The sequence below is a fragment of the Dendropsophus ebraccatus genome, chromosome 9, assembly GCF_027789765.1.
Source record: "Dendropsophus ebraccatus isolate aDenEbr1 chromosome 9, aDenEbr1.pat, whole genome shotgun sequence".
Classification (NCBI taxonomy): domain Eukaryota; kingdom Metazoa; phylum Chordata; class Amphibia; order Anura; family Hylidae; genus Dendropsophus; species Dendropsophus ebraccatus.
The window spans coordinates 102,388,544-102,408,888 of record NC_091462.1 but is presented as its reverse complement, the minus strand read 5'-3'; the positions used below and the strand labels follow the sequence as shown (position 1 = coordinate 102,408,888).

At 45.7% G+C, this 20,345-nt stretch overlaps 1 protein-coding gene across 1 annotated transcript in view; it reads right to left on the bottom strand.

The window, feature by feature from the left end:
• Window positions 1–20,345, bottom strand: part of GLIS2 (GLIS family zinc finger 2) — a 36,962-nt gene that overhangs the window by 7,003 nt on the left and 9,614 nt on the right. Inside the window, exons 2-6 of the mRNA XM_069984119.1 lie at window positions 8,766–8,978; window positions 7,972–8,120; window positions 3,753–3,926; window positions 2,078–2,211; window positions 823–941 (exon numbers count right to left, since the gene is read on the bottom strand). Of these exons, the coding sequence (XP_069840220.1) occupies window positions 823–941; window positions 2,078–2,211; window positions 3,753–3,926; window positions 7,972–8,120; window positions 8,766–8,943 (754 nt within the window). The 5' untranslated portion in view covers window positions 8,944–8,978. The remainder of the gene's footprint in view (window positions 1–822; window positions 942–2,077; window positions 2,212–3,752; window positions 3,927–7,971; window positions 8,121–8,765; window positions 8,979–20,345) is intronic.

Genomic DNA, 20,345 nt, shown 5'->3' with positions numbered 1-20,345 from the left:
ACATCACAGGGATATGGGGTCCTCACACCTTACAGGATGCTGATACCACAGGGGACATCACAGGGATATGGGGTCCGCACCTCACACCTTACAGGATGCTGATACCACAGGAGACATCACAGGGATATGGGGTCCTCACACCTTACAGGATGCTGATACCACAGGAGACATCACAGGGATATGGGGTCCTCACACCTTACAGGATGCTGATACCACAGGAGACATCACAGGGATATGGGGTCCGCACCACACACCTTACAGGATGCTGATACCACAGGGGACATCACAGGGATATGGGGTCCGCACCTCACACCTTACAGGATGCTGATACCACAGGAGACAACACAGGGATATGGGGTCCTCACCTTACAGGATGCTGATACCACAGGAGACATCACAGGGATATGGGGTCCGCACCTCACACCTTACAGGATGCTGATACCACAGGAGACAACACAGGGATATGGGGTCCTCACACCTTACAGGATGCTGATACCACAGGAGACATCACAGGGATATGGGGTCCTCACACCTTACAGGATGCTGATACCACAGGAGACATCACAGGGATATGGGGTCCGCACCTCACACCTTACAGGATGCTGATACCACAGGAGACATCACAGGGATATAGGGTCCTCACCTTACAGGATGCTAATACCACAGGAGACATCACAGGGATATGGGGTCCAGCCTTATGGGTCAGGCAGGAGGAGACTTACACAATATTAGGGTATAATGACCAGTATGAATCCTCTCTAGAAAGTACAGATATAAATGTCTCCCACGCTGTGATATGGAGCCGCTCGGCATGACCCGTACCTGTGTGTGACCGGTTGTGTATCTTCAGGTTCTCCAGCCGTGAGAAGCTTTTGTGACATGTCGGGCAGCAGTGCGGCCTCTCGTTGGTGTGGGTGCGAATATGAATCAGCATCTTATACCTGCGGGTACAGGAGACATAAAGTGATTTATGCAGGATTATATATTCTACTGTCCGGCCTGGCCTCCACCCTGTGACAACCCCCAGCATGCCCCGACAGCAAGCTGTTTTGTATGCTGAGGACCGACAGGTTGTAGACCACCATTGTGGAGAAGAAACAAAGCAAAATGGCAAAATGTAGGATGAGATGGAGTAGAATCCCTGTCCTCTGAATAGATTGCCAGCCCCAGGTTTGCACCCACCTACTTGGATAGATCAGAGTTTGCTCAGCTCTTCTTTTAACTTAAAGGGATTGTCCAGGAATAAAAAAACACGACTACCTTCTTTCAAGAACAGCACCACGTCTGTTCACAGGTTGTATGTGGAATTACAGCTTATCCCTATTTACAATGGAGCTGAGCTGCAATACTAAACACAACCCATGGGCAGGCAGGGCGCTGTTTTTGGAAGAAAGCAGCCATGTTTTTCTTTTCCTGGACAAGCCCTTCAAATTAGTCTACATTTTAAAATAACTTAAAGGGGTTTTCCGATAACAATTTACGTGTCCCCAATCCACAGGATTATATTCTAAACTCTATTCGAAACAAAGGAGTCGGGGGCTGATCATGAGATCGCCGGGGGGCAGCGAAAATTTTGAAAACCTGTTTAATCTAACCCCATTTACAAAATCTAGACTTGCTGTCTACAAATGGAGCTTGCAAACCTGTACAGGCTGCCTTCACTGTAGCAAAAAGTTTGTGTACAGCTCCCAGATTATCATATAAACCAGTGCTCCTTAATGTATGGCTCTCCAGCTGTTGCAAAATTACAACTCTCATCATGCCCTGACAGCCTACGGCATGATGGAAGTTGTAGTTTTGCAGCAGCCGGGAGGCCACATGTTGGTCTAACCCAGGGGTGGGAAATCTTGGCTCTCTAGCTGTTACAAAACTATAACTCCCATCATGCCTGGACAGTCAAGATGGGAGTTGTAGTTTTGCAACAGCTGGAAAGCCAAGGTTCCCTACCCCTGGTCTAAACTGTATACATATTTTATTTTCCATAAACAGCGCCCCCCTTGTCCACAGGCTGAGTCTGGTATTGCAGCATTCTCCTAAATGTCAGTACCTTCCCCTTGTCTGATGAATTCCGTCTTACCTTGCGTTGAATCCTCTTCCCCGGCGGGCACATCCCTCCCAGTGGCAGCAGTATCCGGCATCCTTTTCTGGCTTCACATGGAAATCATTAACGTGATCCACCAACTCTTGCAATAACTCAAAAAGGCGGTTGCACTGAAAAAGTCACAGGTCAAAGGTGAAACTAAGTGAGGAATGATGTATGGGGGCAGGAGAGGTGGAATGCTGCTGTGCTATGTATATACTACATGTGTAGGGATTGGGTGTTTTAGGGGAGCCCCTATAGGTCTCACCCATGTATGATCCTAGAGGGGAAACTTGCTGCCCCATGTACCTAGTACTCTAATATATTCTTATTAAAAGACTGTCTCCTGCTGGCTGCATTCAGTTACTACAATATACTACGCACCCGATTTATAAAGAATTCCTTTAATTCAAGCACCATCTCTAAAGCTCTGATTTAGAGGAATTTCCTATTCTTTCCAGTCTGACACAGTGCTCTCTGCTGCCACATCTGTCCATATCAGGAACTGTCCAGAGCAGTAGAAAATCCCCATAGAAAACCTCTCCTGCTCTGGACAGTTCCTGAAATGGACAGAGGTGGCAGCAAAGAGCACTGTGTCAGACTGTAAAGTATACACCACTGCCTGCAGGACATTCAGCAGCTGATAAGTACTGGAACACTTGGGATTTTTTAAATAGAAGTAATTTACAAATCTGTTTCCCTTTCTGATACTAGATATTTTTTTCCTTTTAATTTCCAATACAGAAAAACATCAACAATCATTTTGCAATGCAGTGCACTGCGGTTTGTAAATGCATCGCATCAGTGTCCAATAATAAGTAATGCACATTTTTCTAAGGCCACCCACGCATTTGCTGCCACTATGTAATATGATAGAGTCTACCAGAACAGGATCTACTCCGTTCTGATCTATAGAGGAGGTCCCTAGTGGAGAACCCCTTTCTATGCTGTTCATAGATCCTAATAGGACATATAGACTAGAGATGTCATCAGCAGGGGTGTAACTAGATAGGGCTGGGTCCCACAGCAAACTTTTGATTGGACCCCCTCCTCATCCCACTGTAGGTAATCACCCTGTTTAATAGCCCTCCACCCATTAGATAGCATATATTAGGTATCTCCCCTGGTATGACCCCAGGAGATAGTGCCCTCTATGGTAGGCATCTCCCCTAGTGTCCTCCATGGTAGCCATCTCCCATATCCACCATGGTAGGCATCTCCCCTAGTGTCCCCCATGGTAGCCATCTCCCATGTCCACCATGGTAGGCATCTCCCCTAGTGTCCCCCATGGTAGGCATCTCCCCTAGTGGCCCCCATGGTAGGCATCTCCCCTAAAGTCCCCCATGGTAGGCATCTCCCCTAGTGGCCCCCATGGTAGGCATCTTCCCTAGTGTCCTCCATGGTAGGCATCTCCCCTAGTGTCCCCCATGGTAGGCATCTCCCCTAGTGTCCCCCATGGTAGGCATGTCCCCTCGTATCCCCCCATACATAGTGTCCCCCATGGTAGGCATCTCCCTTGGTAGTGTATTGCAGGGATGGGCCCCCTGATGTGGTGGGCCCCATAGCGGCTGCTATGGCTGCTAAGGTGGTAGTTATGCCCCTGGTCATTAGGACATCTTGATATCTGATAGTACAGAATGCCTAGACTAATCCCTAGATGGGTGACCATTACCTTGGCCCACTGACACACCAGCTGTTTCTGTTCTGTGTACTCCAGGGACAGACGCTTCTCCTTTGGCGGGGTCAGAAACATGGATGGGGGCAGCTGTAGACCGGAGCCAAGAGGCAGGAAGAACTGGAAGGGACTGGGAGCGGTGTCCCCCCTGCAGCGCAGGGAAGGAGTGTCCTGGGGAACACAAGACATTACAGGTTGAAGTGAAGCAGCAAGATGTAAATGAGGAAGACATGGAGGAGCCGGGGGTCATTCACTGAAGACGGATGAAATGTCGCTGCTAACATACAACACATCTGCAGGGAGTGAGATGTGCATGTCTTCCAGGCCTACAAAGCTGATGTGCAAGAAAGTGGAAGAGCCATGAGCTAGATCTGTCCTCCCTTCTTACATACATATATACACTCAGAGCCGGCCTGGGTATAACTAGCAGGGTGGCGGGCACAGCAGCGGCTATAGTGCCCCCATGTCTATCAGACAAATGTGTGGAAGGTGGGAGGGAAAATCAAACATGACCCCAACTTTCTAATGAAGCGTCATGGACACCCCACTGCCTGTATTATTCCTGTAACATCATTACATGATCCTTGTTCTATGATGTAACTGTGTGCATGACACCTGCATGTGACATCATTTTTTAAAATTATTCTTGTGTTGTACAATCACTGAGTAGATATGGTTGCACTATGACAAGGACTATGTTTCCCATCACCGTACTATGACACCACTGTGTATTATCCCTGTACTATGACACCACTGTGTATTATCCCTGTACTGTGACATCACTGTGTATTACCCCTGTACTGTGACATCACTGTGTATTATCCCTGTACTATGACACCCCTGTGTGTATTACCCCTGTACTGTGACATAACTGTGTGTATTACCCCTGTACTGTGACATCACTGTGTGTATTACCCCTGTACTGTGACATCACTGTGTGTATTACCCCTGTACTGTGACATCACTGTGTGTATTACCCCTGTACTGTGACATCACTGTGTGTATTATCCCTGTACTGTGACATCCCTGTGTATTACCCCTGTACTGTGACATCACTGTGTGTATTATCCCTGTACTGTGACATCACTGTGTATTATCTTTGTACTGTGACATCACTGTATGTATTACCCCTGTACTGTGACATCACTGTGTGTATTATCCCTGTACTGTGACATCACTGTGTATTATCTTTGTACTGTGACATCACTGTGTGTATTATCCCTGTACTGTGACATCACTGTGTATTATCCTTGTACTGTGACATCACTGTGTATTATCCCTGTACTGTGACATCACTGTGTTTGTATTATCCCTGTACTGTGACATCACTGTGTGTATTATCCCTGTACTATGACACCACTGTGTGTATTACCCCTGTACTGTGACATCACTGTGTATTACCCCTGTACTGTGACATCACTGTGTGTATTACCCCTGTACTGTGACATCACTGTGTGTATTATCCCTGTACTGTGACATCACTGTGTGTATTATCCCTGTACTGTGACATCACTGTGTATTATCCCTGTACTGTGACATCACTGTGTGTATTACCCCTGTACTGTGACATCACTGCGTGTATTACCCCTGTACTGTGACATCACTGCGTGTATTACCCCTGTACTGTGACATCACTGCGTGTATTATCCCTGTACTGTGACATCACTGTGTGTATTACCCCAATACTGTGACATCACTGTGTGTATTATCCCTGTACTGTGACATCACTGTATGTATTATCCCTGTACTGTGACATCACTGTGTGTATTATCCCTGTACTGTGACATCACTGTGTGTATTATCCCTGTTCTGTGACATCACTGTGTGTATTATCCCTGTACTGTGACATCATTGTGTGTATTATCTCTGTACTGTGACATCACTGTGTGTATTACCCCTGTACTGTGACATCACTGTGTATTACCCCTGTACTGTGACATCACTGTGTATTATCCCTATACTGTGACATCACTGTGTGTATTATCCCTGTTCTGTGACATCACTGTGTGTATTATCCCTGTACTGTGACATCATTGTGTGTATTACCCCTGTACTGTGACATCACTGTGTATTACCCCTGTACTGTGACATCACTGTGTATTATCCCTATACTGTGACATCACTGTGTATTACCCCTGTACTGTGACATCACTGTGTATGTATTATCCCTGTACTGTGACATCACTGTGTATTATCCTTGTACTGTGACATCACTGTGTATGTATTATCCCTGTACTGTGACATCACTGTGTTTGTATTATCCCTGTACTGTGACATCACTGTGTGTATTATCCCTGTACTGTGACATCACTGTGTGTATTATCCTTGTACTATGACACTACTGTGTGTATTACCCCTGTACTGTGACATCACTGTGTATTACCCCTGTACTGTGACATCACTGTGTATTATCCCTGTACTGTTACATCACTGTGTGTATTATCCATATACTGTGACATCACTGTGTATTACCCCTGTACTGTGACATCACTGTGTGTATTATCCCTGTACTGTGACATCAATGTGTGTATTACCCCTGTACTGTGACATCACTGCGTGTTTTACCCCTGTACTGTGACATCACTGCGTGTATTACCCCTGTACTGTGACATCACTGCGTGTATTATCCCTGTACTGTGACATCACTGTGTGTATTACCCCAATACTGTGACATCACTGTGTGTATTATCCCTGTACTGTGACATCACTGTATGTATTATCCCTGTACTGTGACATCACTGTATGTATTATCCCTGTACTGTGACATCACTGTGTGTATTATCCCTGTACTGTGACATCACTGTGTATTATCCCTGTACTGTGACATCATTGTGTGTATTACCCCTGTACTGTGACATCACTGCGTGTATTACCCCTGTACTGTGACATCACTGCGTGTATTATCCCTGTACTGTGACATCACTGTGTGTATTACCCCAATACTGTGACATCACTGTGTGTATTATCCCTGTACTGTGACATCACTGTATGTATTATCCCTGTACTGTGACATCACTGTGTGTATTATCCCTGTACTGTGACATCACTGCGTGTATTACCCCTGTACTGTGACATCACTGCGTGTATTATCCCTGTACTGTGACATCACTGTGTGTATTACCCCAATACTGTGACATCACTGTGTGTATTATCCCTGTACTGTGACATCACTGTGTGTATTATCCCTGTACTGTGACATCACTGTGTGTATTATCCCTGTACTGTGACATCACTGTATGTATTATCCCTGTACTGTGACATCACTGTGTGTATTATCCCTGTACTGTGACATCACTGTGTATTATCCCTGTACTGTGACATCATTGTGTGTATTACCCCTGTACTGTGACATCACTGTGTGTATTATCCCTATACTGTGACATCACTGTGTATTACCCCTGTACTGTGACATCACTGTGAATTATCCCTGTACTGTGACATCACTGGGTGTATTATCCCTGTACTGTGACATCACTGGGTGTATTATCCCTGTACTGTGACATCACTGTGAATTATCCCTGTACTGTGACATCACTGTGTGTATTATCCCTGTACTGTGACATCACTGGGTGTATTATCCCTGTACTGTGACATCACTGGGTGTATTATCCCTGTACTGTGACATCACTGGGTGTATTATCCCTGTACTATGACACTGTTGTTTGTCTAAAGGCCATTTTACACGGGCCGATTATCGCTAATGATCCTTCTTAGTATAGCATGGGCCGCTCCTCTCTCTCTGTAAACAGGAGATGCTGGCCTGAAAACAATGAATGTTAATGGCCGCACAAATAGTACAGACATCACTTGTGCGGCCCGACTGTGTGATTTGTTGTACCTTGTAAGGGCACTGCACCCAGGGGTGGATTAACTTCACCAAGCTTGGGCCCCCCAACTCTACTGTAACTTTGGCAGAACTACTGACTGCACCCGATCTGCCACTTGTTTTCAGCCACACTTGGCCGAATAGCACTGAATGTAAGAGGACCCTTTGCCCTGTGTGTAATGGTCTCCAATTGATAATCCTGCTAATCCTGGTCATGGTGGAGTGGGGACCAATTCCAAGTTTGGCTATAGGGCCCTGATACCTAAAGCAAGGTTTTCATACACAGAACACAACCTCCTTAGTATGGATTGCAAAGTCTACCTCCTAGAGGTTGGGGCAGGTATTGCATAAAACAGACATTTAAGTAAATTGTGGGGGTAAAAGACTCACCAATGGAGTGTCCCCACCAGTCACCCTTTCAGGGGACATAGATGCGCGACTCGGGGAGTCCATACCAGAAGGAGGGGAGAGGCTGAGGTCCACAATTGGTGGAGTAGAGAATGGGGGGCTGTCCACCTCCCGAAAACGTGGCAGGAACCCTGTAGTGGAAAAAAAAGAAAGGCAATGGTTAACCGGAAAACCAAGACTGTGGTGGAGGTTCACCGTCTGGATATAGGGGCAGGTGACCAGTAGATTTGGCACGGCAAATAAAAAACTGGCATCTATACAGGGTAAAAGTCATCAGAGAGGCGTACAGCAGAAAGGGGGGTTGCAGAATACCTGCTGAGGGGCAGATAGGGGGATGCAGAATACCTGCTGAGGGGCAGATAGGGGGATGCAGAATACCTGCTGAGGGGCAGATAGGGGGATGCAGAATACCTGCTGAGGGGCAGATAGGGGGATGCAGAATACCTGGTGGGACTGAGGGTCAGATAGGGGGATGCAGAATACCTGCTGAGGGGCAGATAGGGGGATGCAGAATACCTGCTGAGGGGCAGATAGGGGGATGCAGAATACCTGCTGAGGGGCAGATAGGGGGATGCAGAATACCTGGTGGGGGTGAGGGGCAGATACCGGGATGCAGAATACCTGTTGGGGGTGAGGGGCAGATAGGGGATGCAGAATACCTGGTGGGGGTGAGGAGCAGATAGGGGGATGTAGAATACCTGGTGGGGGTGAGGGGCAAATACCGGTATGCAGAATACCTGGTGGGGGTGAGGGGCAAATACTGGGATGCAGAATACCTGGTGGGGGTGAGGGGCAGATAGGGGTGATAACAGTCGTCCCATCGTCCCGTATCATCAGTTCATGGTGCACAGAACTCTTCCTAGTGCTCCCCCCATTGCGGTCTCTCTTCTCTCTTGCTGCCCGCAGCTTAGAGATACTGAGCTTGAGGTCCAGGGGCTCGTCCAGTGAGTGCATGATCAATGGCTACACCCGGAGCACCCCCAGCTGTCCTGGATAGAGAGAAGAAGTCGATTAGAACGATATGCATGGACTAACATACTGAGGCCTGTCACAGATCTGCGGCACATCGCACCATTAACCCATCGCTCATCACCGACCTGCTCAGCATCTCCGGTTACAGTACAAAGAAGGGGTTAAATACATTAATGTGCCTGGGTGCTGTGTCAGGGAAAGGGTAATACCCATTGCCACGTGTGGTTTCCTGAAGGGTGAGGGGGTGTAGGTTTCCCCTTTGAGATGCAACATACCCCCTCTCCTAAGGGAATCTGGAAGAGGGAGGGTCACCCATCCAGTGCCATGTGGGGATAAAGGCGTGTCCCCCCCACCCCCCGCGCCACCCCCATCCTGGGCATGAGGCCAGCCATGGCCAGACACTGAGGAATGTTGGAGGCCTGGGAGCACTGTGGAGTGGAGAGAGAATGGGAGGGTGGAGAGAGATGGTGAAGGGGAGGGTGAGAGAGGACACAGAGAATGTGAAGGGGAAGGACACTGGAAGAGAGGGGCAGACTGACAGGAGAGACAGTGGACGGGGAGGAGAGAGGTGAGCGGGAGGTAGAGAGACGGCCAGGAAGTGAGGAGGTGACAGGTAGACGGGTGCCCCGGGCGCTGCCAGAGCTGAATCCCAATGATCAATGGAGCGATGTAACCTAGAAAACAGCACAACACATATATGAGGCAAGAAGAATGGAGGAACTATGTGCATGTATATACATACATATATACACATACAAAACAATGCACACATATATACATACATATATACACATACAAAACAATGCACACATATATACATACATATATACACGTACAAAACAATGCACACATATATACATGCATATATACACATACAAAACAATGCACACATATATACATACAAAACAATGCACACATATATACATACATACATACATACATATATACACATACAAAACAATGCACACATATATACATACAAAAATACACATACACAACAATGCACATGGACACATATAAGTATACACATACACAACAATGCACATCTATATACATACATACATATATACACATACAAAACAATGCACACATATATACAAACATATATATATATACACATACACAACAATGGACATGGATATACACATACACAATGCACATCTATATACATACAAAAATACACATACACAACAATGCACACATATATACATACATATATACACATACAAAACAATGCACATGGATATACACAAATATACACATACACAAAAATGCACATGGATATACAGATACACAACAATGCAAATATATAGACAAATATACACATACACAACAATGCATATATATATATATATATATATATATATATATATATATACACATACAAAAATACAAATACACAACAATGCACACTGATATACACATACACAACAATGCACATGGATATACACATAACAACAATGCACATGGATATACACATACACTGCAATGCTCATCTATATACATAGCACACATATATAAAGACAAATTTAAACACACACAACAATGCATATGGATATACACAAATGTAAACATATACAAAAATTCATATATATAGACAAATATACACGCATACAACAATGCTCATCTATATACACATACAAAACAATACAGATGGATACAGACAAATATACACATACAGAACAAAGCACATGGATATACACCAATATACACAACAATGCACATATATCTATATGCAACTATGGACTAGCTGGCATATCCATTTTGTACTACACACATATAGTAACACATATACCCATATACTCAGCCATCCTCTAATTCTCAGTAATAATCGACACTATGCACCAGTTATTAAACTAAAGAAACAGAAAAATATTTCTCACCAAATTTCAAGGCAAAATCCTCCAAAACTCATAGTATCGAGTGTATCCGTATTGCATAACTACGCACTGGGGTGCACCCTACTGCCACTTTAACTTATCTTACCAATCTGGAAACTGAGTTACATCTGGATTTTTCTGAAGGTGTTCCCACCTGCTCAGTTATTCCACATGTCTATGGGAGGGTTAAAGAGACGCTGCTGCTGGCTGATCGGGGGTGCACATAGCAGCTATTTCATGTGTTTGGCTTCAGACTAATACATGCTTAAGGGGTTCTCCACTTTGGAGAATTTCTATTGAAAATAAGATGATCACAGTGTCTTCCTGTTGGGACCCCCAGTAATCAGCTGTAACATGATTGGTATTTAATTTACCAACAGCGCCTCCGCGGTGTCCCAGTACAGATCCTGCTTCCTTAGGTGTTGGTTGCAGTATGGTGACTGTGGTATTCCTTATGTAATTTACCATATACTAGTCACATATGAGTGTATACTGTACTGTACATTTGAACTTCACTACTATGCTGACACCTAGTGGTGAAACCTGTAAGTGCATGTGAGTGTGGATCCCCATTTACTAACATGGGTACATACAGTATACTTTACATTGTAGAACATACTACTTGAGTATGTGTTTGAGGAGCGTCTGTAGATCAGCGTCCCTCTCAGCAAGAGAGAAACTGATTTAGACCAGTTAGTTAGGAGGCATGAAGGATTTTCTGTATCCTCTACCCCATAGATAGGCCACACCCTACCGGGGACCACAAGGAGATAACATGTGGACTACAGTAATAAACTAGTCATCCTGCTAAATTCCTAAGGAATGATGTCTGAAGCATTGAGAGAAAGTTGTACAAGTACCCCATTACAATTCAGGGACCTGCTCAGGCCTCAGGCCAGGTCCAAGGCATCATAACCTCAGTACAATTCAGGGACCTGAACAGGCCTCAGGCCAGGTCCAAGGCATCATAAGCTTATTACAATTCAGGGACCTGCACAGCCCGGGTCCAAAGCATCATAACCTCATTACAATTCAGGGACCAGCACAGGCCTCAGGCCAGGTCCAAGGCATCATAACTTCAATTACACTTTAGGGACCTGCACAAGCCTCAGGCCGGGTCCAAGGCATCATAACCTCATTACAATTTAGGGACCTGCACAGGCCTCAGGCCAGGTCCAAGTTATAATAACCTCATTACAATTCTGGGACCTTCACAGGCTTCAGGCCAGGTCAAAGGCATCATAACCTCATTACAATTCTGGGACCTGCAAGGGCTTAAGGCCGGATGCAGGGAATCATGTCACTTATTTAGCAAAAAACTGTATCTCATAGTAAACATTGCTGCTTAAATAACGTGAGCAGTTTGTTGCTATACAACTAAACCCCCTCCTGGGAGCCAACCAGTCGTGATCCCAATAGTAAAGTAACTTAGGACAATTCTATACAGCAGCGGAAGGCTAGTTGAGTAAATAATCTGTCTACAATCCTTCCTCACATCTCACTGCATCACTACTAGAAAGAAGTGATTCCTCAGCACTACCCTGTTCAGAAGACTGTAATTTCAGGTTGATGTGTTGGAGGACACTTATACACAGCATGCTGCAGGCCACAGTCAGCACTTAATGATAATTGTGGATGGGCCTGACCTTATTTATTTATGGGGGGGGCGGTAAGGGTCAACAGTATGTCTGGAGGAGGAAGAATTAAGTGTAGACTGAGAAGAACGCCCTGCCTACAGTAAAACATGGCGGGGCTTCAGTGATGCTCTACGGCTGCCCTCCATTCTCTGACAATGGAAACCTGGCATTCTGGTCTGTAGAGCAATGACAGAAAATTGTAATTTTTGGGGGGGCCTTTGGATCGGCAGAATGTCTGAAGGAGGAAGAAGGAAGCATACACTGAAAAGAACGCCCTGCCTACAGTGAAACATGGAAGGGGAATAAGGAAGTGTACACTGAGAAGAATGCCTTGCCTACAGTGAAACATGGCGGGTGAAAAAGGTAGCGTACACTGCGAAGAAGGCTCTACCTACAGTGAAACATGGCGGGTGAAAAACGAAGTGTACCCTGAGAAGAACACTCTGCCTACAGTGAAACATGGCTGTCACAGCCGGGGGGACGGCCACAGCTAAGAGTACAAGTAAACTGGAGGCCACTGCCCATGATGAGGATCTACAACCAAAAGCTGACGTCTGGCTATACAATACAGGTGCAGCGGGTCGTCGCAGCTAAAGGGGCTGAACCATGTACTAAAGACGCCTGTCAGGGGATGAATTGTTTGGAGATGTCAGTAGTGGCAGCTATTAGCATGCTATACATCTGCTTTTTACACCTTCTACACATAAATCTTATTTATAATGGGGTTTGAATCATTTTAGTTGTAGCTATACATACCATACGTGCACACGTCCACAGGCCCTCCATGCACATACCTCACATGCACACGTCCACAGGCCCTTCAGGCACATACCTCACATGCACACGTCCACAGGTCCTCCATGCACATACCTCACATGCACACGTTCACAGGCCCTCCATGCACATACCTCACATGCACACGTCCACAGGCCCTCCATGCACATACCTCACATACACACGTCCACAGGTCCTCCATGCACATACCTCACATGCACACGTCCACAGGCCCTTCAGGCACATACCTCACATGCACACGTCCACAGGCCCTCCATGCACATACCTCACATACACACGTCCACAGGTCCTCCATGCACATACCTCACATGCACACGTCCACAGGTCCTCCATGCACATACCCATACCTCCCAACATTTTGGATGACCAAAGAGGGAGAGCTGTGGTTCATGCTAGGGAAATTTTACAGGCATTTCTTTTTAATTTAAGGATGCATTTACACATCCAAGATCTGCTGCAGATTGATGCATTTAGTTACTTTGATATCTGCAAATCTGCAGCAGATCCTGTATGTGTGACTGCATCCTTAGGTCGCATTCACACATCAGTAACGCTGTCTGTAATTGCGGACCCAAAACTGCGGACAGGATTGCAGGTGCCCACTGTCATATAGGTGACACAGACGCACAATGGCTTCATCGTTTTGTTGCAGCATGGATCATGTCCCCAAATGGATCAGAAACACCTACAGATGTGTGTATGGGGCCATAGAACTCAATGAGTCTGCATGTGTGACAGCGGCCATAATGTCACATGATTCATGTGAGTATAACAATTTTTAGGATCCAGCTTGCACCACATGATGGAATAATATGCAAGATTGGGTCTATTATACAGTAAGAAACCAGACACTTTCTAAAGCAACATTGAAGGTTTTTTAATGCAAATCTAATTCCTAGGTCAAAACACATGGGTCATGGGTCAAAAGTAGGGACTGTCCCTCCAAAAGAGGGACACTTGGGAGGTATGCATACCTCACATGCACACGTCCACAGGCCCTCTATGCACATACTGTACCTCACATGCACACGTCCACAGGCCCTCCATGCACATACTGTACCTCACATGCACACGTCCACAGGCCCTCCATGCACATACTGTACCTCACATGCACACGTCCACAGGCCCTCCATGCACATACTGTACCTCACATGCACACGTCCACAGACACCTACAGGATGAGAGTCTGTGATCAGGGCTCCGCAGCGAGACACACAAGGTGACAGAGAGCAGCCGGCTGTGACTGAGGACGCAGGAAGGACTGATGGCAGCGCCAGCACCGAGGGGCACTGACAGGGTGTAACCACCAGGGAGGACATAAGTGTCTGACAGCACAGAGATAGTGTGACTGCTGAACATACACCGGGGAGAAGGGAGGAATGAGAACAGACAGGTGGAGAGAATTTGCAGCATGTGGACATGCAGAAACCGTGACCTCAATGATGAGCCTGAACCCGCATCCTGATGAATGCAGAATGATGGGCTTTATAGATGGACAGAGGGCCACAATGAGACATATTCACATCTCAGCTCAGCATGTAGGGGGTGAGGGGTGGGATTAACCCCACTAAGTTGAGTCGAGTTGAGAGCAGAACTCCGGGGTGGCAGCTCCATTGTTCCCTGAAAACCAGAAACCTCTTTGTTCCCAGTCAAATATCGTTAAGGGCGTCTGTTATATTTTGTACAGAAATCTGCTTGTATCTGTATCTATCAGCCTTAATATTTCACATCTATATCCAGAGTGGTCCTCTGCCAGGCTTCCAGGATGATCGCAGACCTGATATAAAGTCTGTGTACTGCACATGTCTGGCAGAGGCTTGTCATCCTTGAAGAAATACTGATACTGAAGCCTTTCAAGAGGATTCAAGAAACTATCAGTATTTCCTGAGCGTAAAAACAGAACAGAAAAAAAAGCCATACTCACCTCATGCAGGCTTCAGCGGTGCTCCCTTCCAGCTCTGCGAGTACGAGTGACGTCCTATGTGCACTACCATGCTGGGGGGAAGAGATCGGCCTCTTGTGGCCGGAGGCATAATGCTTCCTGTGGCCACAAGTGTGATTGACAAGGCCGACAGCCAATGGCTCCTTGCCCTGTCAAACAGTGTGCTGCATTTAACTGTATGCACCCCTGATTAGGAGCACATACAGTTAAAGCGTCAGCAACAGCAAATGGGGCATCCGTGCTGGAATTCCAGGCAATTATACAACTCTCTTTCAGTTATTTCTCCGGCCCTCCCCATACACAGGAATGTTGAGCTTGGCTTGGTAACCCTATGTTGGCTATGGGAAGGGGAGGCTTAAGAGGCAGTCAGAGAGCTTCGACTGTGGTTTATTTCTCCCAGAACAAAGGGGTCCGATTGTGATTTTCTATCACGTCCTACCCTTATTAACAACTACATCATGTGAGAGCCCCATACACCTTATACACAAGTGGTGGGTACAGACAACAAAAGTATAAGATGTATGTAAACCTTTAAAGTGTCAGTAGGGTGCACAAAAGGAATGCACATAAGGAAACAAAATCCAACCTCTGACTGGTTACAACACTCATGTTTCCTGGGACCAATATGATCTCTAGTTTTTCTCTTGAACATGTTATACACAAGGCTAATGAGAAGGCAACATACTCCACAGCACCCCCTATAGGTCTCATATATGACTATGAGAATGATCGGGCCACCATAGCATTGTACACTTGTGCGTTGGCCTAAATAGATGACAAGTCTTTCGAGATGGAAGCAGCAAGGGATTAAGATGGTGTTATGAGGGTTAATATACCCCCCACTACAAACCACAATTGTTACTGACTTAAAAGCTAAATCCTCACAAGTTCCAGCATGTCCGCTCCATCCATTGAAGAATTTCCTCAGCCGTGGAGCAGGTGAAGTCGGCTCCACAACCCTCCACCATCACACGTCCTACATTGCGTCCCCCATCACAGCATCATCATAACTACTCCCTGACACCTCATGTCTACTGTATGACCCTGAGCGATAGGCTACATGGCGGGCTGTCATGCAGTGTTGTATTCAGGCCGTCACCTGACATAGCCTTCAGCAGTCTGTCATGTCAGACCGCAGCCGCTCCATATACATTAGACTGATGATGATGATGGAGCCTGTCGCTTATGGCTGGATCTGCCGGCAATGTAAAGTGCATGAGGGCTAAGGCCGGCTAAAAGCTACATCACATAATCTGTAGCCATAGTGGGGGGCAGGGGACAATGGCCTATCATGTTACCACCTGCTGAAAATCTACATTTGAGGCCTACCCACTGCAGTCTATTGTCTGCTGTTATCGGCCACTTTAGGTTGATCACTGTAATAATAGTCCAGAAAGAATATACATAACCCCATGATGACTCCGGTTCACTTCATATCCTCATTGAGGCGTCCCTGTTTAGTTATAGAGGAGATCTATCAATCAAGGAAAGAAGGCAAAGGGATTCGGGCAGCATTACAGCAAAGTCAGAGGTGTCTTATTCCCCTCCCCAAAATTAGAAAATATGCACGCTTAGTTGAACCGAGCATTCATGTGTATGAGGGCAGCGGTGGACGAGACAGCTGTAGATTTTACCTACCTAGGTGTCTTAAAGGTGCACTTAAATGGATCTTTCAAATCAACTGGTGCCAGAAAATGCCAGAAATTAGTAAAAAAAAAATTTTTTGTAATTTAGTTCTATTTAAAAAATCTCATGTCTTCCAGTACTTATCAGCTACTGTATGTCCTTCAGGGAGTTGTGTATTCTTTACTGTCTGGAAAGCAGGAGAGGTTTTCTATGGGGATTTGCTACTGCTTAGGACAGTTCCTGACATGGACAGAGGTGGCAGCAGAGAGCACTGTGTCAGACTGGAAATGATACACCACTTCCTGCAGGACATACAGCAGCTGATCAGTATTGGAAGACATGAGATTTTTTTTTAAATAGAAGTAAATTACAAATCTCTGGCACTATATGACAGCAGTTGATCTGAAAGAAAAAAAAATATTGGGGAACAACCCCTTTAAGGTTCCCATACACTTAAGACTTATGTCAGCTGAATCAGCAGCTCGCAGTGGACTCAGCCACTGGTATGAGGTGCATGGGACCATCTTGAAAAATCACCGACAGATGATGTCTGTGTCAATGTCGATGTGAACCTCTTTGTTCAGAGAGAGATAAGCCGCAGTCCAGAGCTCTCTTCCCTGTATCCCTCTCTTGCCCATAGAGAACACAGGATTGCCGAAGGTTCCTGTGTATGGGGAGGACGGGCGGCGGGAGAGGCCTTTATAGAAGCTGATAGCTTTGAGGATCGTCGGCCCTTTAGAAATGAAGCTGCCACCATTCGTTATAAAGATACCATGTCATCTGGAGTTCCTGACAACCCTCATCTAACTTCCTGCCCTGGAAATTTGCACATATTGCAGATTTTAATGGCCGAAACCTAGAATTCGCTAATGAAATTCATCTTTTAAGTCCTAAGCAATGCAAATGACTTTTTATACATTTACCGTAGATGAATCAATTAGATGTTGGCCAAATAGTTGACAGCGATGTCCCAAACCCCCATACACATGCTCACATTTAGGTCCGTTGAGTGTGCATGTGGTCTAAATGGAGAGAGGGGAGAGAGCCGCTGCCAGGCATGTTTGGTAGTGGCTTATCTCCTTAAGAACAAAAGGAGAGGGCGGTCGTTGGAAGAGTCGTGAGGCCTCCATATACATTAGATAGTCAGTGGATCCTGAAGAAAGAAGTGGGTTTGGTTGACCTTACTGTGTTATGTACAGCCAGCATAACATGTCCCAGTCCTGGAAAAAAAAAAACCTTTGACATGTCAGAGTGACGTGTCAAAGGTTTTGATTTGTCGGGTCTGGCCGTTTACAGCCCCACTAATGGCTAGAAAGAATTGGGAGAAGCGCAGAGTGCTTCTCTCCCCATCCCAAGACTGGCTCCATAGACATACTAGACAATCCACTTCTGCAATGAGTTGGGGAGAGAAGCGCTTAGCTGAGCATTTCCTCCGGCTCTCTCTGATGGTCTGAAGCTAAAGCTTTGGTTTTTCAGGTGTGATGGGTATGTAGTTTTGCAACAGCTGGAGGGCTGAAGGTTTCCCTTCCCTGCTCTATGGGAAGGAGACGGGTAAGCTGCAGCCAGATAGATCTAGAGCTGACTTATGTCTCAGAGAACAAAGGGGTAAGGCAGTGAAAACCTATCCCACTTGACCTCTATCTTTACCAACATCATCTGTCAGTGGAGACTTGGGGGCCCCCCCACATTTTACTGTTGACTAAAACCACTATGTTGTTGGAGACCCAGGAGGCCCCCATATAACTTATACTGTTGGCTGAGTTGGGTCACGTTCCTCCAGTATGGGGGCCTTTAGATCGTTGGTGGACCCCGAAAACAATGTCAAGGTCCACCAACAAAATCTGATGTGTAAGGCCAGCTTTGGCGCCATTTGAGGCCTAATATAGTGTTGCTATACCGGATCTATAGACACAGGGCCCTTGGATTGCTATTAGTAGTATCGTACACTGCTCATTTTATTTGAGATCTTCTCCAATGATCACACGATTACACTCCCCATCTATCAGCTGTAATCTATGGTGACCCCAGGCACCCTACATTTCCCTGCAGCGCCACCACTGGTGACACAAAGCATTGAAATCAAAGTGCGGCCTATGTAATGTCCTGACAGGCTGGGTCCTCCAGAGCAGGAGACGCTCTTTATAGCTCTTCTCGGCTGATGGATTGGTTATATAAAGTAGTAATGTCCAAGTGATTTCTTATGTGACGTAGAGCACAACAATAAAACATCAAACCCATTAGATTGTGATCACTCGTTTGGGTGGTGAAGAGCGGCGGTTTAATTGTGTCATGTAGACCCTAGGCGGCGTATGTCAGGTGATAGATGTGCCGTCTGTGTGCCTGTCATTCCTTGCTCCACCTGGGTGACAGATGACAGCGGGATCACAGGCAGGTAATAGAGTGATCATTGTCCATGATTTGTGCTGCATGGGTATATGGCTGTTAGCTTGTCTGACAGGTAGAAAGAGGGCGCAGGCTTATGGCGGCCAATTCATTGAGGGAAGCCAAGCACGTAATGAATTGATGGCAATTTAATAACATGAATTACATCCATCTTAATCCGTGAACTGCACATTTGCAAACTCGCCAACAACCCCCTGATGTCTTTTGTTCGTGCATGGATTGGCCATGTTGGATCATGCCTCAGCGGACATGTAGAGCATCGCCGACACTGGTAGATGACCGATTAGAATCCATAAGTGTGACCTGTAACCACAAAGCTTGTTGTGCCACTCTGCACCATTGTCACCATCAAGCGTGTAGGTGTCTACGCTTAGAAAAACATGATGGCCTCTTTCTTCCAGAAACAGCGCCACTCTTGTCCTCAGTATAAGGCTATTATTACTGAGTTATAATTGAAGTCAATGAAATGACGGCCACCCAATAGAAATAAGGGAAGATTTATCCAACTGGTAATGTAGAATTGGCTCCAATCAGATTTCACTTTTCATTTTTCAAAGAGTCTGTGAGGAATGAAAGGTGGAATCCTATTGGTTGCTAGGGGCAACTGAGCCAGTTTCACTTTACACCAGTTTGATAAATGTCCCCCATAGCGTATTGAATAACGGATGTTTTTCGGACAGACATGAAATTAATTGACAATTATTGGCGGATGTTATTTTGTTATTGGGGTTAGCTGTTCACACGAAAAAAAAAATTCCCACCATCCTTTCATTGTCTTTACTATAAAATTCAATGGACCACACCCAAAAGGGCCTGAACTAGAATAATATACTAATAATATACCAACGGCCATCATTGTAATTACGGGCATCAAAATTGCGGTATGACGGGCGTCATTTAGTACTTAAAATGACGTACATCATTTTGAGAGAAAAAAAAAACGGACAGAAAAAACTTCATGTGAACATAGCCTAAATGTGATTTTGCAGCTGAGTGAATTGAATTGAACTGAATTGTAATACTGCACATAACCTATGGACAGGGGTGGCGCTGTTTTTGCATGAAAGTAGCTGTTTTTCTAATCCTTGATAAACCCTTTAA